General features: G+C 42.5%; 1 protein-coding gene across 2 annotated transcripts in view; it reads right to left on the minus strand.

Moving 5' to 3' along the window:
• Nucleotides 1-19,155, minus strand: part of Msx (homeobox protein Msx) — a 39,669-nt gene extending 20,514 nt beyond the window's left edge. For both annotated transcript variants that reach the window (XM_076779274.1, XM_076779273.1), the window contains exon 1: nucleotides 17,289-19,155. In XM_076779274.1, the coding sequence (XP_076635389.1) occupies nucleotides 17,289-18,303 (1,015 nt within the window). In that variant the 5' untranslated portion in view covers nucleotides 18,304-19,155. The remainder of the gene's footprint in view (nucleotides 1-17,288) is intronic.
• Nucleotides 19,156-20,080: the final 925 nt, after the last annotated feature.

Here is a 20,080-nt window from a genome sequence, read left to right on the forward strand (position 1 = left end):
AACTATTATCGCCACCCAATAGCGCCCTTCGTACTGTACAATTTACTTTAGCAAATATTTCTGTGAAATTTATAGTTTCCAAGATATCTGAGGTGCTAATAGTTACTGCCCCACCCTGTACTTATTTCTCTCGTTTGAAATTAGCTCACAAAGCGTTTTGCCAATTTATAAATCTCCCTGTGTCTTCACCAAGAATTGCATGGGAACGACTTCATGAATCGCGTTGAATTTTGTCGATGGGCTATACGTCAGATTCAAAACAATGAGCTTTCTTTTAATACCGTCTTATTTACCGATGAAGCAACATTCACAAATCATGGGAATGTTAATTTGCATAACATGCATTTATGGGCAGCGGAAAATCCACATTGGCTGCGACAGGTTGAACGTCAAAAACAATGGTCTGTGAATGTATGGTGCGGTATCATAGGTGATCAAATTATTGGACCTTATTTTATCAATGGAAATTTGAATGGCAACGTCTATGCTAATTTTATTAAGGATACATTGGGTCTCTTTCTAGAAGAGTTACCTTTATTTACACGACAAACCATGTGGTATCAACATGATGGTTGCCCAGCACATTATTCATCGATTGCGCGAAGGGAACTCGATGAAAAATTTCGAAATCGTTGGATTGGACGCGGCGGTCCAATATCGTGGCCAGCTCGTTCACCAGACATAACACCTTTAGATTTCTTTCTATGGGGAACACTGAAAAAGAAAGTGTACAAAGAAGTACCAACTACATCTGACGATATGCAACAGCGAATTATTGCAGCCTGTGCATCAATAAGTTCTGACGCTGTAAGACTTGCAAGTCAATCAATCGTAAAAAGAATCCAACGGTGCATTGACAGTGATGGTCATCATTTCGAACACCTACTATAAACATGTTTCATTTACTACCAAAACCGTAAGTATTATCGCCTTTCTCTACTTTCTATGACCTTCGATGACCTTGTGTAATAGGACGTTGAACTCGTTTTAAGATCCTCTATCGTGATACGGAAGCAAAAACATACCGATCCATTTAAAAAAATGGATGTGACCTTCAAATGTCCGAAGTACCTCCACCTGCGAAAAAACTATTATCGCCACCCAATACCGCCCTTCGTACTGTGCAATTTACTTTAGCAAACATTTCTGTGAAACTTATAGTTTCCAAGATATCTGAGGTGCTAATAGTTACTGCCCCACTCTTACTCTTTAAAGTAATCTCAACGCTGAGATCCAGCAGAATTCGAAAATCGAGCGTGGAGGATCGGTTGGAAAGTCGATCGATGAAATTTTACGACGCAGTTTTCGGTGGTTCGTAATTGGCGTTTCCGCGAAGAGAAAAGGGGGTCGTCGTACGGATCGAGAATCGGTAGAGTACTCGCGGAGGATCTCGCGCCGGGCAAAAAACGTATCGGGGCCAGGGGGAGAAGTCGAAAGGATGACGATTTCGCGGCAATCGCGGGGCAACGTCGAATTCCGTGCGCTAATTAACGATCGGCCGGGGGGGGGGGACAAAAAAGGGAACGGGCCGGCGGCATTGTCGAGACATCGGTATTACGTCTTCCATTCTGGTCGCCGCGCGGCTGTTCCCCCCGTTTAGCTGGCAACGAGCCGGCTAGTCGGCTAGTCCGCTCACATAACCGATCAATATGTTCCTCTTAGACGCTAATTAATTTCTGCTAATTAAACGCTCGGTGGGATCCCCGAGGAAATATATCTTGCGCGGTTTACTTTCCGACGAGCGCGTGGACAAAGCACCTGCGGTACCCGCCGGACACGGAACTTTTGCTCTCTTTCGTATTCAGTCGATCGAAGCATTGTTCGAGGTGAGCCGACGGGGATACACGGAAGTCCCAGCAGAGGATAAGTGGGTGCACGGTATGCTCGCGGAGTCTGGATATGGACTATCGCGGCGGTTTGAGTACTTTAAATGGCGTTCCTCGAGCAGATACCACCGCTCGACGTTACACTGGAATTTTAGTATATAGTTTGTACGAGGATAAGTGGCTATTTAACACTCCGCCTGCCCCTACAAGGAACCCTAATGAAATGGCAATTTCGAGAATTCGATGGGACGTATATTATTAGTCGTGGTCTCAGTGAAGTAAAATCGAAGTGTCGAGCGTGGGTTTGCAGATGTCGCTGTTTTTATAATCATTTTTGATCATTAGACATAATCTTGAAATCCTGACCATTTTAGAGAAAAAAAAATTGAGTAAGTGGACAAATTTTACGACGAAATTAAAAAATTTCAAATCCCTATTAAAAAATTATTTTCGGTTGAGGGGATTAATTACAATCATTTTTAGTGAATACACACATCCTCGAAGTCCTAACCATTTTTCAGAAAAAAATTCCTTACCGAAAATATAATTTCAACCCAGAAATGTCACAAGCGTATCTTTAAAATGTCATAACTTTTGAACTGATTAGCCGATTTTAATGTTTCAAAATCCAAACAACGCGTATTTTGGTGTAAAATATGTAGAAATTCTAAAAAATATGGAAAAGTTCGTCCTTAATCACGTAAACTGAGAAAAACCCCATAAAAGTGATCCAATTTTCAAACGACCATAACTCCTAGCATAATGAACGGATTTCATTGAAACTTTTTTCTGATGTAGAGATCATAGATACCTACAAAAAAGTATTAGACAACTTTTCTGTGGGTTGTCAAACAAAATTACTAAAAATGAAAAATGAATATTTAAGAAAAATCGAAAGGGGGGTGGCTAAATTTTCCAGCGAAATTGAAAAGTTTCAAATCACTGTGGAAAAATTATTTTTAGCTATAGGGATAAATTATAATCATTTTTGATCATTAGACATAATCCTGAATTCCTGACCATTTTAGAGAAAAAAAATTGAGTAAGTGGACAAATTTTACGACGAAATTAAAAAATTTCAAATCCCTATTAAAAAATTATTTTCGGTTGAGGGGATTAATTACAATCATTTTTAGTGAATACACACATCCTCGAAGTCCTAACCATTTTTCAGAAAAAAATTCCTTACCGAAAATATAATTTCAACCCAGAAATGTCACAAGCGTATCTTTAAAATGTCATAACTTTTGAACTGATTAGCCGATTTTAATGTTTCAAAATCCAAACAACGCGTATTTTGGTGTAAAATATGTAGAAATTCTAAAAAATTTGGAAAAGCTCGTCCTTAATCACGTAAACTGAGAAAAACCCCATAAAAGTGATCCAATTTTCAAACGACCATAACTCCTAGCATAATGAACGGATTTCATTGAAACTTTTTTCTGAAGTAGAGATCATAGATACCTATAAAAAAGTATTAGACAACTTTTCTGTGGGTTGTCAAACAAAATTACTAAAAATGAAAAATGAATATTTAAGAAAAATCGAAAGGGGGGTGCCTAAATTTTCCAGCGAAATTGAAAAGTTTCAAATCACTCTGGAAAAATTATTTTTAGCTATAGGGATAAATTATAATCATTTTTGATCATTAGACATAATCCTGAAATCCTGACCATTTTAGAGAAAAAAAATTGAGTAAGTGGACAAATTTTACGACGAAATTAAAAGATTTCAAATCCCTATTAAAAAATTATTTTCGGTTGAGGGGATTAGTTACAATCATTTTTAGTGAATACACACATCCTCGAAGTCCTAACCATTTTTCAGAAAAAAATTCCTTACCGAAAATATAATTTCAACCCAGAAATGTCACAAGCGTATCTTTAAAATGTCATAACTTTTGAACTGATTAGCCGATTTTAATGTTTCAAAATCCAAACAACGCGTATTTTGGTGTAAAATATGTAGAAATTCTAAAAAATTTGGAAAAGTTCGTCCTTAATCACGTAAACTGAGAAAAACCCCATAAAAGTGATCCAATTTTTAAACGACCATAACTCCTAGCATAATGAACGGATTTCATTGAAACTTTTTTCTGAAGTAGAGATCATAGGTGCCTACAAAAACGTATTAGACAACTTTTCTGTGGGTTGTCAAACAAGATTACTAAAAATGAAAAACGAATTTTAAAGAAAAATCGACAGGGGGTAGGTGCTTAAATTTTTCGAAGAAAAAAAAAGATTTCAAATCGTTCTGGAAAAATTATTTTCAGTTGTGGGGATCAATTACGATAATTTTTGGTGAATAGACATACCCTCAAATTGCTACCCACTTTGGAGAAAAAAATTCGAGAAAGTGTGAAACTTTTCGACAAAATTAAAAAATTTCAAATCATTATAAAAAAATTATTTTTAGCTATAGTAGTAAATTATAATCATTTTTGGTCTTTTGACATAACCTCGAAATCCTAACCATTTTGAAGAAAAAAATTCGAGAAAGTGTGAAATTTTTCGACAAAATTAAAAAATTTCAAATCATTATAAAAAAATTATTTTTAGCTATAGTAGTAAATTATAATCATTTTCGGTCTTTTGACATAACCTCGAAATCCTAACCATTTTGAAGAAAAAAATTCGAGATAGTGTGAAATTTTTCGACGAAATTAAAAAATTTCAAATTGTTCTGAAAAAATTATTTTTAGCTATAGTGGTAAATTATAATCATTTTGGGTCATTAGACATACCCTCAAATTCCTACCCACTTTCAAGAAAAAAATTCGAGAAAGTGCCTAAACTTTTCGACAAAATTAAAAAATTTCAAATCATTATAAAAAAATTATTTTTAGCTATAGGGGTAAATTATAATCATTTTTGATCTTTAGACATAACCCCGAATTCCTAACCATTTTGAAGAAAAAAATTTGAGAAAGTGTGAAATTTTTCGACGAAATTAAAAAATTTCAAATTGTTCTGAAAAAATTATTTTTAGCTATAGGGGTAAATTATAATTATTTTTGGTCTTTAGACATAACCCCGAGATCTTAGTCGTGGTCTCAGTGAAGTAAAATCGAAGTGTCGAGCGTGGGTTTGCAGATGTCGCTGTTTTTTCCCGGCCCCCTTTCGGCGATAATTTCTATGAGGTCGCGTAAAAATGGTCGTTATTAATTGCTGATTTGTCGCAATTCATTTGTATCGCGAGATACCAAGTGTGTCTGCCCGGGGAAAAGCGTAATGAATTCCCGATGAAGTTGCTCCGCGGGGGCAATAAATTCCTCGCCGAGTAAAATAGTCGCTGATGAAACGGGTTTCGTCTTTTGCTCTCGCGCTATCGCGCTGACAATTCGCGTATCGCGGTCAGTCGCGTATCTTACTAATGACCCGCCCCGGTTCAATATGTTTCTTACGTACGCCAATTAATTCCTGCTAATTAAATGTTCGCATGATTTACGATCGATATGTATACACGCGTATGTATATACGTTCCCCGGGCGGATTCTGCCGCGCTCCGATGATTGACCGACCCGATCGACGTCGGGGGACAAAGATATTCCGCACTTTGTGCTTCGTTTTACGACGGGGATGAACGCGCCGTACGGCTTCATTAAAATGTTTCGACGCTTATTAAGTCGTGACTCGTTACTCGAGCAATTTCGAATTTCCGCACTTTCTACAATTAATTAACCGCCATTACGATTTATATTTCTCGGGATTCCGCGTGCTCCAGCACGGGGGACTATCCTCCAGTTTGTTATTCGATCTTCCATTATAACGCGTCAATTTTTTATTTACAAATAGTGAACACATTGTTTCTCTCGTGAACATTGAAAGATTTACCCCTGTTAGATAGTCATAATACGTCGAATTTCATATTTTATTTTTAAGTAGTCGAGCACCAGGACTATTGTGTTTATTATTCGATTTTCTATTATAACGTGTCAATTTTTAATTTACAAATAGTGAACACATTGTTTCTCTCGTGAACATTGAAAGATTTACTTCTGTTAGATAATCATAATACGTCGAATTTCATATTTTATTTTTAAGTAGTCGAGCACCAGGACTATTGTGTTTATTATTCGATTTTCTATTATAACGTGTCAATTTTTAATTTACAAATAGTGAACACATTGTTTCTCTCGTGAACATTGAAAGATTTACTTCTGTTAGATGATCATAATACGTCGTATTTCATATTTTATTTTAAACATAAGTAGTCGAGCATCAGGACTATTGTGTTTATTATTCGATCGATCTTTCACTATAATGTGGCAATTTTTAACCTACAAATAGTGAACACATTGTTTCTCTCGTGAACATTGAAAGATTTACCCCTGTTAGATAATCATAATACGTCGAATTTCATATTGTTTTTCACATATAAGTACTGGAGCACCAGGACTATTGTGTTTATTATTCGATCGATCTTTCACTATAATGTGGCAATTTTTAACCTACAAATAGTGAACACATTGTTTCTCTCGTGAACATTGAAAGATTTACCCCTGTTAGATAATCATAATACGTCGAATTTCATATTTTATTTTAAACATAAGTACTCAAGCACCAGGACTATTGCGTTTATTATTCGATCTTCCATTAGAACGTGTCAATTTTTAATTTACAAATAGTGAACACATTGTCTCTCTCATGAACACTGGAAGATGCAGAATTTACGCCTGCTAGACTTATGATTATAACACGTCGAGTTTCATATTGTATTTTATAGATAAGTAATCGACCATCAGGACTATCCCGTTTATTATTCGATTGATCTTTCACTATAATATGGCAATTTTTAACCTAAAAATAGTGAACAGTTTATCTCACTTATGAACATTAAAAAATGCAGAATTTACCCCTGCTAGACAATCATAACACGTCAAATTTCATATTGTATTTCACACATAAGTATTCGAGCACCAGAACTATCGCGTTTATTATTCGATCTTCCACTATAACGTGTCAATTTTCAACCTACAAATATCAAACACCTTGTCTCTCTGATGAACATTGAAAGATGCAGAATTTACCCGTTAGACAATCATAACACGTCGAATTTCATATTACACATAAGTACTCGAGCACCAGGCCTATCACATTTATTATTCGATCTTTCACTATAACGAGTCAATTTTTAACCTAAAAATATCGAACACATTGCCCGTCTCATGAACACTGCTCGAAAGATGCACGATTTACTCCTGTTAAACAATCAAAACACATCAAATTTCATACTGTATTTCACGTATAAATGCTCGAGTCGATGAATGTGTGATCAGCTGACCAGTCAGTCCTCCGCCATGTTTACTTTCGGTGGCTTCGAGTCTCGAGCCCTTTCCTTGTCTTCTTTTTCGCGCACTGGATTAAGAAAGTTTATAAGACCTGAAGCTAGCGTTAGTGTCGTCGAGGAGGACGATAAATGGGTTTCATTGTGATTCGAAAGGGGAAAGATCGCTGCGAAATACGCGACAACAAACGCGTCCCCACGGATCACCGACTCGGTCGATCGATACGTTCCTCTAACTCGCTAATTAATTTCTGGTAATTACCGTGCGCTCCTAGACGCACGATTATTGCTGCGCTCGGCTAACGAGGCCGTATTAGGCGCTCGATCGCATTGTTCGGCCTCTTTGTCGAATATCCCGGGCGTCGTTTCGCCGAGAACCCGCCAGTTTCGACTGCCTCAGCGCGCTAATTAACGCGTTAATAACTGTCTCTGTACCCCGGGTAACGTTTCGCGATAATTAACGCGAAAATTCGAGCCGGAACGGTTACCGATTAATTATACTTCTTAAATACGTTGCATCGAACGATCCTCCCGGTTAATAATAAACGCGGTTTCACGAAGAAACTTGTTTCACGGCGATTAACGCGTCGAGGGGTGGATTTTCGTCCCCCGGAAAAACCGCGCTCGAGCGACGGTCGTTCCGAACACCCCGTGGACGATAATTACGCTGGTCGGGGAATGATGAATCGCTGGAAATATTTTGCGGAACGTCATTGGACGGGCGTCGTTAATTCATTGCTGGTCGCGGAGGCCGGCAGATAAATGCGTGCAGGCCGACGGTGGCGCTCGAGCGTTATAAATGACGTCCGTATTCATAATTTTCGAAAGCCACCGCCCAGCGGCGGGCCACCGGATTATCTATCGGCTGGACGAGCCTCGTATCAACCCTCCCCACCCCTCCGATAACTCCACACCACGCGACTAATGGGCTTTTCACTCTAATTTTTCGCCTCGTCACAGGACTTTTTGGTGACGATGCACCGCGCTGGTACCAGCGACAATATTTTATCTCGCGTGATAATAAGGCTTGGATACCTATTGTAAACCAAATGGCCTTGTAGAGACAGAGTAGAACTCATCTAAATATCAAGTGCTGTCATTAAATTGGTGCACCGGTTCGTTTAACTGTTAGAAGTATGAATAGATCCTGTCGAAATGGATCCAAAGGCATGCTAGGTCAATGACGCACCCGTAATCACGCCAAATAATAACGTTTACATGCTCATGTGAAAGCAAAAGGACAGCTTTGCAGGGACACAGAGTAGAACTCATCTAAATATCAAGTGCTGTCATTAAATTGGTGCACCGGTTCGTTCAACTGTTAGAAGTATGAATACATCCTGTCGAAATGGATCCAAAGGTATGCTAGGTCAATGATGCCTTCGTAATCAGAGTTGAGGTAAAAGTATGCACAATCACGCCAAATAATTAAGTTTACATGCTCATGTGAAAGCAAAAGGACAGTAGCAGAGACACAGAGTAGAACTCATCTAAATATCAAGTGTTGCCGTCGCCATTAAATTGGTACCGTCCAAATGCACCAGTATCCTTCGCAGAAGTACTAAAATCGTCGACTCTCGAAGAATATTTCAACGAACGAAGGAACTCTACGCATAAATTTGCAAATTTATATAAATATCAAGTGCTGTCATTAAATTGGTACCGCCCAAATGCATCAGTATTCTTCGTCTAACTATTAAAAGTACGAATACATCCTGTCGAAACGGGTCCAAAGGCATGTCAGGTCAATGATGCCTTCGTAATCAGAGTTGAGGCAAAAGTACGCACAATCACGCCAAATAATTAAGTTTACATGCTCATGTGAAAGCAAAAGGACAGTAGCAGAGACACAGAGTGGAACTCATCTAAATATCAAGTGCTGTCGCCGCCATTAAATTGGTACCTTCCAAATGCACCAGTATCCTTCGCAGAAGTACTAAAATCGTCGACTCTCGAAGAATATTTCAACGAACGTAGGAACTCAACGCATAAATTTGCAAATTTATATAAATATCAAGTGCTGTCGTTAAATTGGCACCGTCCAAATGCACCAGTTTCTTCGTCTAACAATTAAAAGTACGAATACATCCTGTCGAAACGGGTCCAAAGACATGTTAGGTCAATGATGCACTCGTAATCAGAGTTGAGGCAAAAGTACGCACAATCACGCCAAATAATTAAGTTTACATGCTCATGTGAAAGCAAAAGGACAGTAGCAGAGACACAGAGTGGAACTCAACTAAATATCAAGTGCTGTCGCCGCCATTAAATTGGTACCGTCCAAATGCACCAGTATCCTTCGCAGAAGTACTAAAATCGTCGACTCTCGAAGAAATTTTCAACGAACGTAGGAACTCTACGCATGAATTTGCAAATTTATATAAATATCAAGTGCTGTCGTTAAATTGGTACCGTTCAAATGCACCAGTATTCTTCGTCTAATGTCAATGACGCCTCCGTAATCAGAGTTGAGGTAAAAATACACGCAGAATCACGCCAAATAATGAAGTTTACATGCTCATGTCAAACCAAATGGACATCAGCCTTGTAGAGACATATTGTAGAACTCAACTAAGTATCAAGTGCTGTCATTAAATTGGTACCATCCAAATCCATATGCTTCCCCTAACAGTTAGAAATACTAAAATCGTCGACTCACGAAGAAAATTTCAACGAACTCAGCGCATAAATTTGCAAATTGCATCGATTGCCTCTCTGTTACGCGAGAACGTGGATCCAAAGAACAGCAGCAGAGACACAGAGTAGAACTCATCTAAATATCAAGTGCTGCCGCCGCCATTAAATTGGTACCGTCCAAATGCACCAGTATCCTTCGCAGAAGTACTAAAATCGTCGACTCTCGAAGAATATTTCAACGAACGTAGGAACTCCACGCATGAATTTGCAAATTTATATAAATATCAAGTGCTGTCATTAAATTGGTACCGTCCAAATGCACCAGTGTTCTTCGTCTAATGTCAATGATGCCTCCGTAATCAGAGTTGAAGTAAAAATACACGCAGAATTACGCCAAATAATAGCGTTTACATATCATGTGGAAGCAAAAGAACAGCAGCAGAGACACAAAGATCTAAATATCAAGTGCTGTCGCCGCCATTAAATTGGTACCGTCCAAATGCAGTATTCTTCGTCTAACTATTAGAAATACGAATACATCCTGTCGAAATGGATTCAAAGGCATGCTAGGTCAATGATGCACGCCTCCGTAATCAAAGTTGAGGTAAAAGTACGCACAATCACGCCAAATAATAGCGTTTACATGCTCATGTCAAACCAAATGGCCATCAGCCTTGTAGAGACATATTATAGAACTCAACTAAACATCAAGTGCTGTCATTAAATTGGTACCATCCAAATGCACCAGTATGCTTCCCCTAACAGTTAGAAATACTAAAATCGTCAACTCTCGATGAAAATTTCAACGAACTCTGCGCATAAATTTGCAAATTGCATCGATTTGCATTTATATAAATATCAAGTGCTGTCATTAAATTGGTACCATCCAAATGCACCAGTATTCTTCGCCTAACAATTAGAAGTACTACATCGTCGACTCTCGAAGAAAATTTCAACGAACTTTCCTCATAAATTTGCAAATTGCATCGATTGCCAATTTCTCTGTTACGCGAGAGCGCGGATCCAAAGGACAGCACCAAAGACACAAAACTCATCTAAACATCAAGTGCCGCCATTAAATTGGTACCGTCCAAATGCACCAGTATGCTTCCCCTAACAGTTAGAAATACTAAAATCGTCAACTCTCGATGAAAATTTCAACGAACTCAGCGCATAAATTTGCAAATTGCATCGATTTGCATTTATATAAATATCAAGTGCTGTCATTAAATTGGTACCATCCAAATGCACCAGTATTCTTCGCCTAACAATTAAAAGTACTACATCGTCGACTCTCGAAGAAAATTTCAACGAACTTTCCTCATAAATTTGCAAAATGCATCGATTGCCAATTTCTCTGTTACGCGAGAACGTGGATCCAAAGAACAGCACCAAAGACACAGAACTCATCTAAACATCAAGTGCCGTCATTAAATTGGTACCCTTCAAATGCACCAGTATGCTTCGCCTAACAATTAGAAATACTAAAATCGTCGACTCTCGAAGAAAATTTCAACGAACTCTCCGCATAAATTTGCAAATTGCATCGATTGCCAATTTCTCTGTTACGCGAGAGCGCGGATCCAAAGGACAGCACCAAAGACACAGAACTCATCTAAACATCAAGTGCCGCCATTAAATTGGTACCCTCCAAATGCCCCAGTATTCTTCGCCTAACAGTTAGAAGTACTACATCGTCGACTCTCGAAGAAAATTTCAACGAACTCAGCGCATAAATTTGCAAATTGCATCGATTTGCATTTATATAAATATCAAGTGCTGTCATTAAATTGGTACCATCCAAATGCACCAGTATTCTTCGCCTAACAATTAGAAGTACTACATCGTCGACTCTCGAAGAAAATTTCAACGAACTTTCCTCATAAATTTGCAAATTGCATCGATTGCCAATTTCTCTGTTACGCGAGAACGTGGATCCAAAGAACAGCACCAAAGACACAGAACTCATCTAAACATCAAGTGCCGCCATTAAATTGGTACCCTCCAAATGCACCAGTATTCTTCACCTAACAATTAGAAATACTAAAATCGTCGACTCTCGAAGAAAATTTCAACGAACTTTCCTCATAAATTTGCAAAATGCATCGATTGCCAATTTCTCTGTTACGCGAGAGCGCGGATCCAAAGAACAGCACCAAAGACACAGAACTCATCTAAACATCAAGTGCCGCCATTAAATTGGTACCCTCCAAATGCACTAGTATTCTTCGCCTAACAGTTAGAAGTACTACATCGTCGACTCTCGAAGAAAATTTCAACGAACTCAGCGCATAAATTTGCAAATTGCATCGATTGCCTCCCTTTTACGCAAGAACGCGAACCTTGCATGTACTTTGGAACAAATGCGATCTTGTCACCCGGGGGCCGCTGTAGAAAAACCAGCTCGTCTCGCAGGGCCGTCTAATCAAGGAAGAAACGTGGTCCGCGGGAAGAAAATCGAGGGTCGAGAGACGCGGGTAATTGGTCTCGCGCACCGTGGGCGAAAAAGAGAGAGAGAGAGGACAAAGGCGGAGGGTGGGGGGGACGGAGTCGAGCGGTTTGTCGTTATCATCGGCAAAAACGTCGAGTGGATGACGCTGGTCAGGAAGCTGGGTGTGCCAGGGCGAACCTAACAAGGGCAGTTTTTACCCCGGCTTGAATGCATTATGGATGCTCGGAGTTATGTATGACTCTATCATGCTCGGAGCTCGTGTACCGAGTCTTCCCCGTACGCTCCACCCTTTTCACCTCTCCCGTGCTCGCTGGAAACACCGAGAGAAGTTTCTATCCGGCTCGTTCGCTCCTTCCTCGAGTTTTCTACGCGTCGCGGACCGCTCCCGTAATGGCCTTAGAGATTTCTTTCTTGGAAACGGCGCGAGTTTCTCATTACGCGGCGCTCGTAATTTCACCCGCTAAAACCTCGAGCGCTTCGTTGCCGCCGTTTCGTTCGAGTTCGGTTCGGCGAGATCTTCGATTCTTTTCGGTAGTAATCGGGGGGTAGAATCGTCGAAAGCCGATTGAATCGTCGGCGGGAAACTCATTGTTCCCGCCGGAAGACGTAAACGTTCGCTTAGGGGCCGGGGTAAAAATTTTAATTGGACCCCAAGGTACACGTGTCACGGGAAAGAGACGAAAGAGGTATCTTATATACGCGGCTGGTACAAACCGGCCGCCGTTAAGGTAAAATCGTCAATTAAGTCTAACAGGCGTGTACGTTAGTCCGTGGGCACGAGGTGGGGCACCGGGGTGGTGCGTTTCTGCGGTTAGATCGATTCGCGAAGCGAAACCGGTAGTCGGCACGTTTAATTGACCGATTATTTCGCGCCAGTGACGCGCTCAATGTCCTATCTCGACGGGGAACAAAAGTAATTCTCGTCAATCTCTGGCCGATTCGAGCCTCTTCGATTGTCTATTTTTTCCCCCAGAGCAGCGCCGTGTCGTTAGGCGTAATTGATCGAATATGAGATCCTCGAACGATCTTGCAACACAGTTTCTCCTCCGTTTAGCGTCCCGGCACTCGGTCTCGGTCGACAGGCCACGATGCTTGTTTTTCCATCGCGATCGGAATAAGAGTTTTATTAACGAGCGATAAAAATCGCCGTTTAGCCAGGAAACGCGGAATCGCGTGCCCTAATAGCCTAGATACGCGTCGTCAGGTGATCGAGAGTTTATCGGTTCGATCGTGGCTCTTCTCGAGAGTTCCGTTCGACGTTTGTAGAACGAGATGCACGGCTTTTAATTCGAGGCATCGGATCGGAGGGGAATGGAGTCAGAGCTTTTCCTGGGCAAACAACTTCCGAGTCCGGCGGAGCGGATTCGGAATACTTTAGCGCGTAATTCCGATAATAACCGGCTTCTCGCGTGACCGGCGACACTAATATCGAGCGTTATGGGGCCTGCGTGCCGCGAATGTCGTGCGGAGCTGCGCCAGAAGTCGGCGTAGTCCTCCTAATCATCAACATTGTAACCCGACTGCCGGGAAATCCTCGCCGATAGGCGAAAAGGAAACGAGAATAACGATTCACGGAGGCAAGTTAGTTACGCCGACCCGTAAATCGACTTGATAAGTAGTGTACCCAACGCTCGGCTAATATTCCCGCGAGCTAATATCGCGATGGCTTTGATGCCGGGAGAATAATGGGCGGCGCGGGTGTGCCGCTCGAATCGATGCTCCTTTCTTAGCTTCAGATTTCGAACCGGTTACCATTTTCTAGTTTCTTAATCTACAACGACCATCCGCTGTTTAGCAAGCTTCAACCCCTTGACGATTCCATTCCAAATAATTTCTCGCGTATATCGTTTTATTTACATTTGTTCGTACAACGAATGCACCTCGTCATTGCGAAACTTGCAAGACTCGTCTTTGTATGCCAGGAGGTTAGGGTGCAATTAGGATCGAGAGATTTTTCACTTGAATTCTAGGCACTAGCCTCTAATATACTCTTCAATTTCATTTAAATTTCTTCTTTCAAGGAATGGCTGGAATAGAGTTGATGACGAGTGAGTAGTGAAAGTTAGTAACGAGTGAGACTCGTATGTCAGGGACTTAAGGAGCAATCGAGATCGTGCGTGCAATTAGGATTGAGAGATTTTTCACTTGAATTCTGGGCTCTAGCCTCCAATATACTCTTCAATTTCATTTAAATTTCATTTAAATTTGTTCTTCCAAGGAATGACCACAATAGATTCGATGACGATTGAGTAGTCTCATGATTGTGAAACTTAGTAACGTGTGAAACTCGTATATCAGGGGTTTAAGGAGCAATCGAGATCGTACAATTAGGATCCAGAGATTTTTCCCTCGAATTCTAGACTTTAGCCTCTAATATACTCTTCAATTTCATTTAAATTTCTTCTTTCAAGGAATGGTCACAATAGATTTGACGACGAGTGAGTAGCCTCATGATTGTGAAACTTAGTAACGAGTGAGACTCGTATGTCAGGGGTTTAAGGAGCAATTAGGATCCAGAGATTTTTCACTTGAATTCTAGGCTCTAGCCTCCAATATACTCTTCAATTTCATTTAAATTTCTTCTTCCAAGGAATAGATTTGATGACAAGTGAGTAGCTTCATGATTGTGAAACTTAGTAACGAGTGAGACTCATATGTAAGGGACTTAAGGAGCAATCGAGATCGTGCAATTACGATCGAGAGATTTTTCACTTGAATTCTAAGCTCTAACATCTAATATACTCTTCAATTTCATTTAAATTTCTTCTTTCAAGGAATGGCTAGAATAGATTTGACGACAAGTGAGTAGTGAAACTTAGTAACGAGTGAGACTCGTATGCCAGGGTTTTAAGGAGCAATCAAGATCGTGCAATTAGGATCGAGAGATTTTTCCCTCGAATTCTAGGCTCTAGCCCGTAATATACTCTTCAATTTCATTTAAATTTCTTCTTGCAAGGAATAGATTGGATGACGAGTGAGAAGCCTCATGATTGTGAAACTTAGTAACGAGTGAGACTCATATGTCAGGGACTGAAGGAGCAATCGAGATCGTGCGTGCAATTAGGATCGAGAGATTTTTCACTTGAATTCTAGCCTCTAGCCTCCAATATACTCTACAATTTCATTTAAATTTCATTTAAATTTGTTCTTCCAAGGAATGACCACAATAGATTCGATGACGATTGAGTAGTCTCATGATTGTGAAACTTAGTAACGAGTGAGACTCGTATGCCAGGGTTTTAAGGCGCAATCAATATCGTGCAATTAGGATCGATAGATTCTTCACTTGAATTCTAGGCTCTAGCCTCCAATATACTCTTCAATTTCATTTAAATTTCCCAATAGATTTGACGACGATTGAGTAGCCTCATGATTGTGAAACTTAGTAACGAGTGAGACTCGTATGTCAAGGGTTTAAAGAGCCATTGACATCGTGTGTGCAATTAGAATTGATAGATTTTTCACTTGAATTCTAGCCTCTAGCCTCCAATATACTCTTCAATTTCATTTAAATTTCATTTAAATTTGTTCTTCCAAGGAATGACCACAATAGTTTCGATGACAATTGAGTAGCCTCATGATTGTGAAACTTAGTAACGAGTGAGACTCATATGTCAGGGGTTTAAAGAGCAATCGAGATCGTGCAATTAGGATCGAGAGATTTTTCCCTCGAATTCTGGGCTCTAGCCCCCAATATACTCTTCAATTTCATTTAAATTTCATTTAAATTTCACAATAGATTTGACGACGAGTGAGTAGCCTCATGATTGTGAAACTTAGTAACGAGTGAGACTCGTATGTCGGGGGTTTGAGAAGCAATCAAGATCGTGTGTGCAATTAGAATCGAGAGATTTTTCACTTGAATTCTAAGCTCTAGCCCCCAATATACTCTTCAATTTCATTCAAATTTCATTTAAATTTCACAATAGATTTGACGACGATTGAGTAGCCTCATGATTGTGAAACTTAGTAACGAGTGAGACTCGTATGTCAAGGGTTTAAAGATCCATTGACATCGCGTGTGCAATTAGGATCGAGAGATTTCTCACTTGAATTCCAAACTCTAGCCTCCAATATACTCTTCAATTTCATTTAAATTTCACAATAGATTTGTCGACGAGTGAGTAGCCTCATGATTGTGAAACTTAGTAACGAGTGAGACTCGTATATCAGGGGTTTAAGGAGCAATTGAGATCGTGCGTGCAATTAGGATCGATAGATATTTCCCTCGAATTCTAGGTTCTAACCTCCAATATACTCTTCAATTTCATTTAAATTTCACAATAGATTTGACGACGAGTGAGTAGCCGCATGATTGTGAAACTTAGTAACGAGTGAGACTTGTATATCAGGGGTTTAAGGAGCAATTGAGATCGTGCGTGCAATTAGGATCGATAGATATTTCCCTCGAATTCTAGGTTCTAACCTCCAATATACTCTTCAATTTCATTTAAATTTCATTTAAATTTCTTTTTCCAAGGGATGACCACAATAGATTCGATTAACGATTGAGTAGCCTCATGATTGTGAAACTTAGTAACGAGTGAGACTCGTATGTCAGGGGTTTAAGGAGCAATCGAGATCGTGCAATTAGGATCGAGAGATTTTTCCCTCGAATTCTAGACTCTAGTCCCCAATATACTCTTCAATTTCATTTAAATTTCTTCTTCCAAGGAATGGCTAGAATAGATTTGACGACGAGTGAGTAGTGAAACTTAGTAACGAGTGAGACTGGTATGTCAGGGACTTAAGGAGCAATCGAGATCGTATGTGCAATTAGGATCGATAGATTTTTCCCTCGAATTCTAGAGTCTATTAAGATAAGTAAATCTAGTTTAATTAGAGTCATTTAAATTTCATTTAAATTTTTTTTTCCAAGGGATGATCACAATAGATTTGAAGACGACTGAGTAGCCTCAAGATCGTGAAACTTAGTAACGAGTGATACTCCGTATGTCAGGAGTTTAAGGAGCAATGGACATCGTGCGTGCAATTAGGATCGATAGATTTTTCCCTGGAATTCCATGCTCGAAAGTAGCACCAAACAAGCCAGAATGACGTATGGGGGGATAAAGATCGTTGCTTACCGTTTGGACTAGTGGGTCCTCCGTGCGGCGTGTAGAGATGCCCGTGAGGATTGTGGGGGTGCGGGGGTGGGGGTAACCACGCGAACCCCGCGAGAGAATGCGGAAATCCCGCGGGATTCCATCCGGGAGCACCGGGTGCCCCGGTGAGGTAAGGGGGACCCTGGGAGGGCCTTTGTACCCCGGGATGAATCGGCTGAGGCACTACGGGACTGGACTTCTCCTCCTTCTCTTGGCTACTGTCCAGGTCTCTCTCTAGCTCGCAGTCCGAGTCCATCACGTTCAGATCCTCCGAGTGGCCCACGCTTCTGATCTCTTGATCCTCGAGGTCCAGATGATCGGTCCTGTCGCCCTCGAGCGAACGATTCGCCTCGGAGTCGCTTCTATCGTCCATGATCTCCCGTCTGCTGACCGGCGACACGGATCGCGGGTTCCCGATCCTGTCGATCCTCTCGTCCTCCTCTTGGCCGCGTTCCCTCTGGATCATAGACTCGGCGATCCTGTTGCTCGGCGAGCTGCTCGACAACCGTCGATCGTCCCGATCCCTCTGCGCCTCCTGGTCCATCCTGATGGGGGACGAGGATTTGTCGTGGCTGGTCGTCCTCGAGAAGTCCTTCACCGTGAGGATCTCCTGCCGGCCAGCCGACGGGTGATCCTGGTCCAGTCTGCTCGAAGGGTGATGATGATGATTGGCGAACGCCAGCCCGTGGGGGCTCAGCCTAGCCAGCAGCTCTCTGCTCTGCAGTCTCTGCTGCTCCATCAGCAACTGGTACCTGGCCTCCATGTCCAGGCTCTTCTCCGACTCTGTTCTGTCCTCTGTTTCACGTCTGGCGAACGCGCCGCCGGTCACGGCTGTCTTCTTCATGTCGCTCAGCAGGGAGTCCACGCTGAAGCTGATCTTGCCGCTTCGCGGTTTCAGATTCGACGATGCTGACGTTGGGGTTGCCATGTCGACGTCCTCGCAGAGCCTGTCGTTCCCGGTGCCCTGGCCTGTCACCACGCCCTCGTTGCTGCTCATGCCTTTCCACTTTTTACCCAATGCTCGACGAGTCCAGCGTACCGGGGTAGCAATCGAGTACGTATGTACAAAGCAAGACTTCACCGGGAGGGGGGTATTCACTTCATAATGTACACTATGTCGCTGTGTCTACGCCACTTCCTAATACCGTAACGCGGTCATCGTTCTCTGCTTTTGCATCGGGGAACCGTCATCGCGGGTCTTGGGTCTGTTCACGGACTGCCATCCCGGTTGATTCCGGGGCCCGTTATTCTCGGAATCCGCCGCATCGCCGCGGACTGACCGAGCCGGCACGAGCGGATCCCCCCATTAAAGTCAAAGCAGTCTCTTTACGAGATCAACATGACGGTCCCACGGCTACTTCTGGTCTCTCGTGTCAGGCACTCAACATTATTCTGATCCCGATAGTCACTCGAGCTGTATACCCTGTCGTTCCTAGATACCCGGTTAAGTGTAACGCGCCGATCGCGTTCTCCCTTCGGACGTCCGGCTCCGGACCCGATCTCTGTTCATTTACGAAGCTCGGCGCACCGTCAGCGAGACAAAGGGCGAGTCGGAACGATCGAAGGAGGCGGTTGTTCGGAAATCCGTGGATTATCGGGGAGAAGAGGGTAATCGAAGCTCGCACTGTCACAAGCGCGTCACAACCGACGGATACGCGGGGGGTGTATCGTAATCTGCGTAATCTGCCGCGTGGTGGCCACTACTGCCGCGGAAACGACACTGATTACCAGCTCGGCTGCGGAGAGGCCTGCCGAGGCGTTCTCTCTCTTCTCGGTGGCGGCCGGCGTCGCGGTGCTCGCCGCCGGTGATCGCGCGCCGCCCCCGCGGAACCCGTGGAACCGGTACCGTGTCGTGTCCTCGGCCAATGCGGACCACTCCAGTCACACCACAAACCTAACCCGGACCCCTCGAAAGTGGGCGTGCACCGTCGAACCGGACGCCGCCAATGGGAACCGTCCTACGCGTTTGAATTCTCTCTCCCTCCATTCCGGGAACGCGAAGCGTTTTCGAGCGTCCCGTCGCCGTCAGATGGCGTTGCGGGCTTCGAGCGACGGCGCCTCGAGGACGGTGCGCGCGCGTGGGGATGAAACGGAGGGTGGGGGAAGGTCGGTTCGAAGGGGCTGAAGCGGAACGGCGAAGCGGGGAACGGGGACGATGAGGCAACTGCTCGGGGAACGTGACGACTCCTAATTGTCTAATTCCCGGGCGCGATGCGCGAATTGATTGGCAATCCTCGCGGCGGATGTGTGTGTGCGCGCCCGCGCGCAGGCCCGCAGGATTCCCCGCCGACAGAGGTTTGACGGGATAATGACGTTGTTGCCGGCGACCGCCGACAGCAGCTTTTTCCTGGAAAAAGTTACGCGATTCCGCGCACCGCGCCGTCGGGGATGCCGGAGGGTAAATGATTGATGGAAATTGGACGCTTGATTGGCGGGTTTTCGACGCGCTCGGGTGTTGGATTTCAGACCGGATCCTCTCTAACGGTAGTCTGGCTATGGTACAGGCTGATTCTACTGAAGAATCATGGACGTTACCTAATTTTTGCCAAAGGCACCGAGGTATCGAACCGTCGAATCCTCGCGATGTTGCCGTACGAAGGACGAACAATATTTTAGGATTAAACTAATCCGATTGGCAGGGAAAGTGTCCCGTGGGAAAACTTGGAGCAGGGAAGAGGTGCAGATTTCCCAGTCAAGCCGATTAACCTAAATCTCGTTACACCTACACGAAAACTAAGGAAAGGTTCTACCGAGCAGCTTCCTTCCAATTTTCA

The sequence above is a fragment of the Colletes latitarsis genome, chromosome 12, assembly GCF_051014445.1.
Source record: "Colletes latitarsis isolate SP2378_abdomen chromosome 12, iyColLati1, whole genome shotgun sequence".
Lineage (NCBI taxonomy): Eukaryota > Metazoa > Arthropoda > Insecta > Hymenoptera > Colletidae > Colletes > Colletes latitarsis.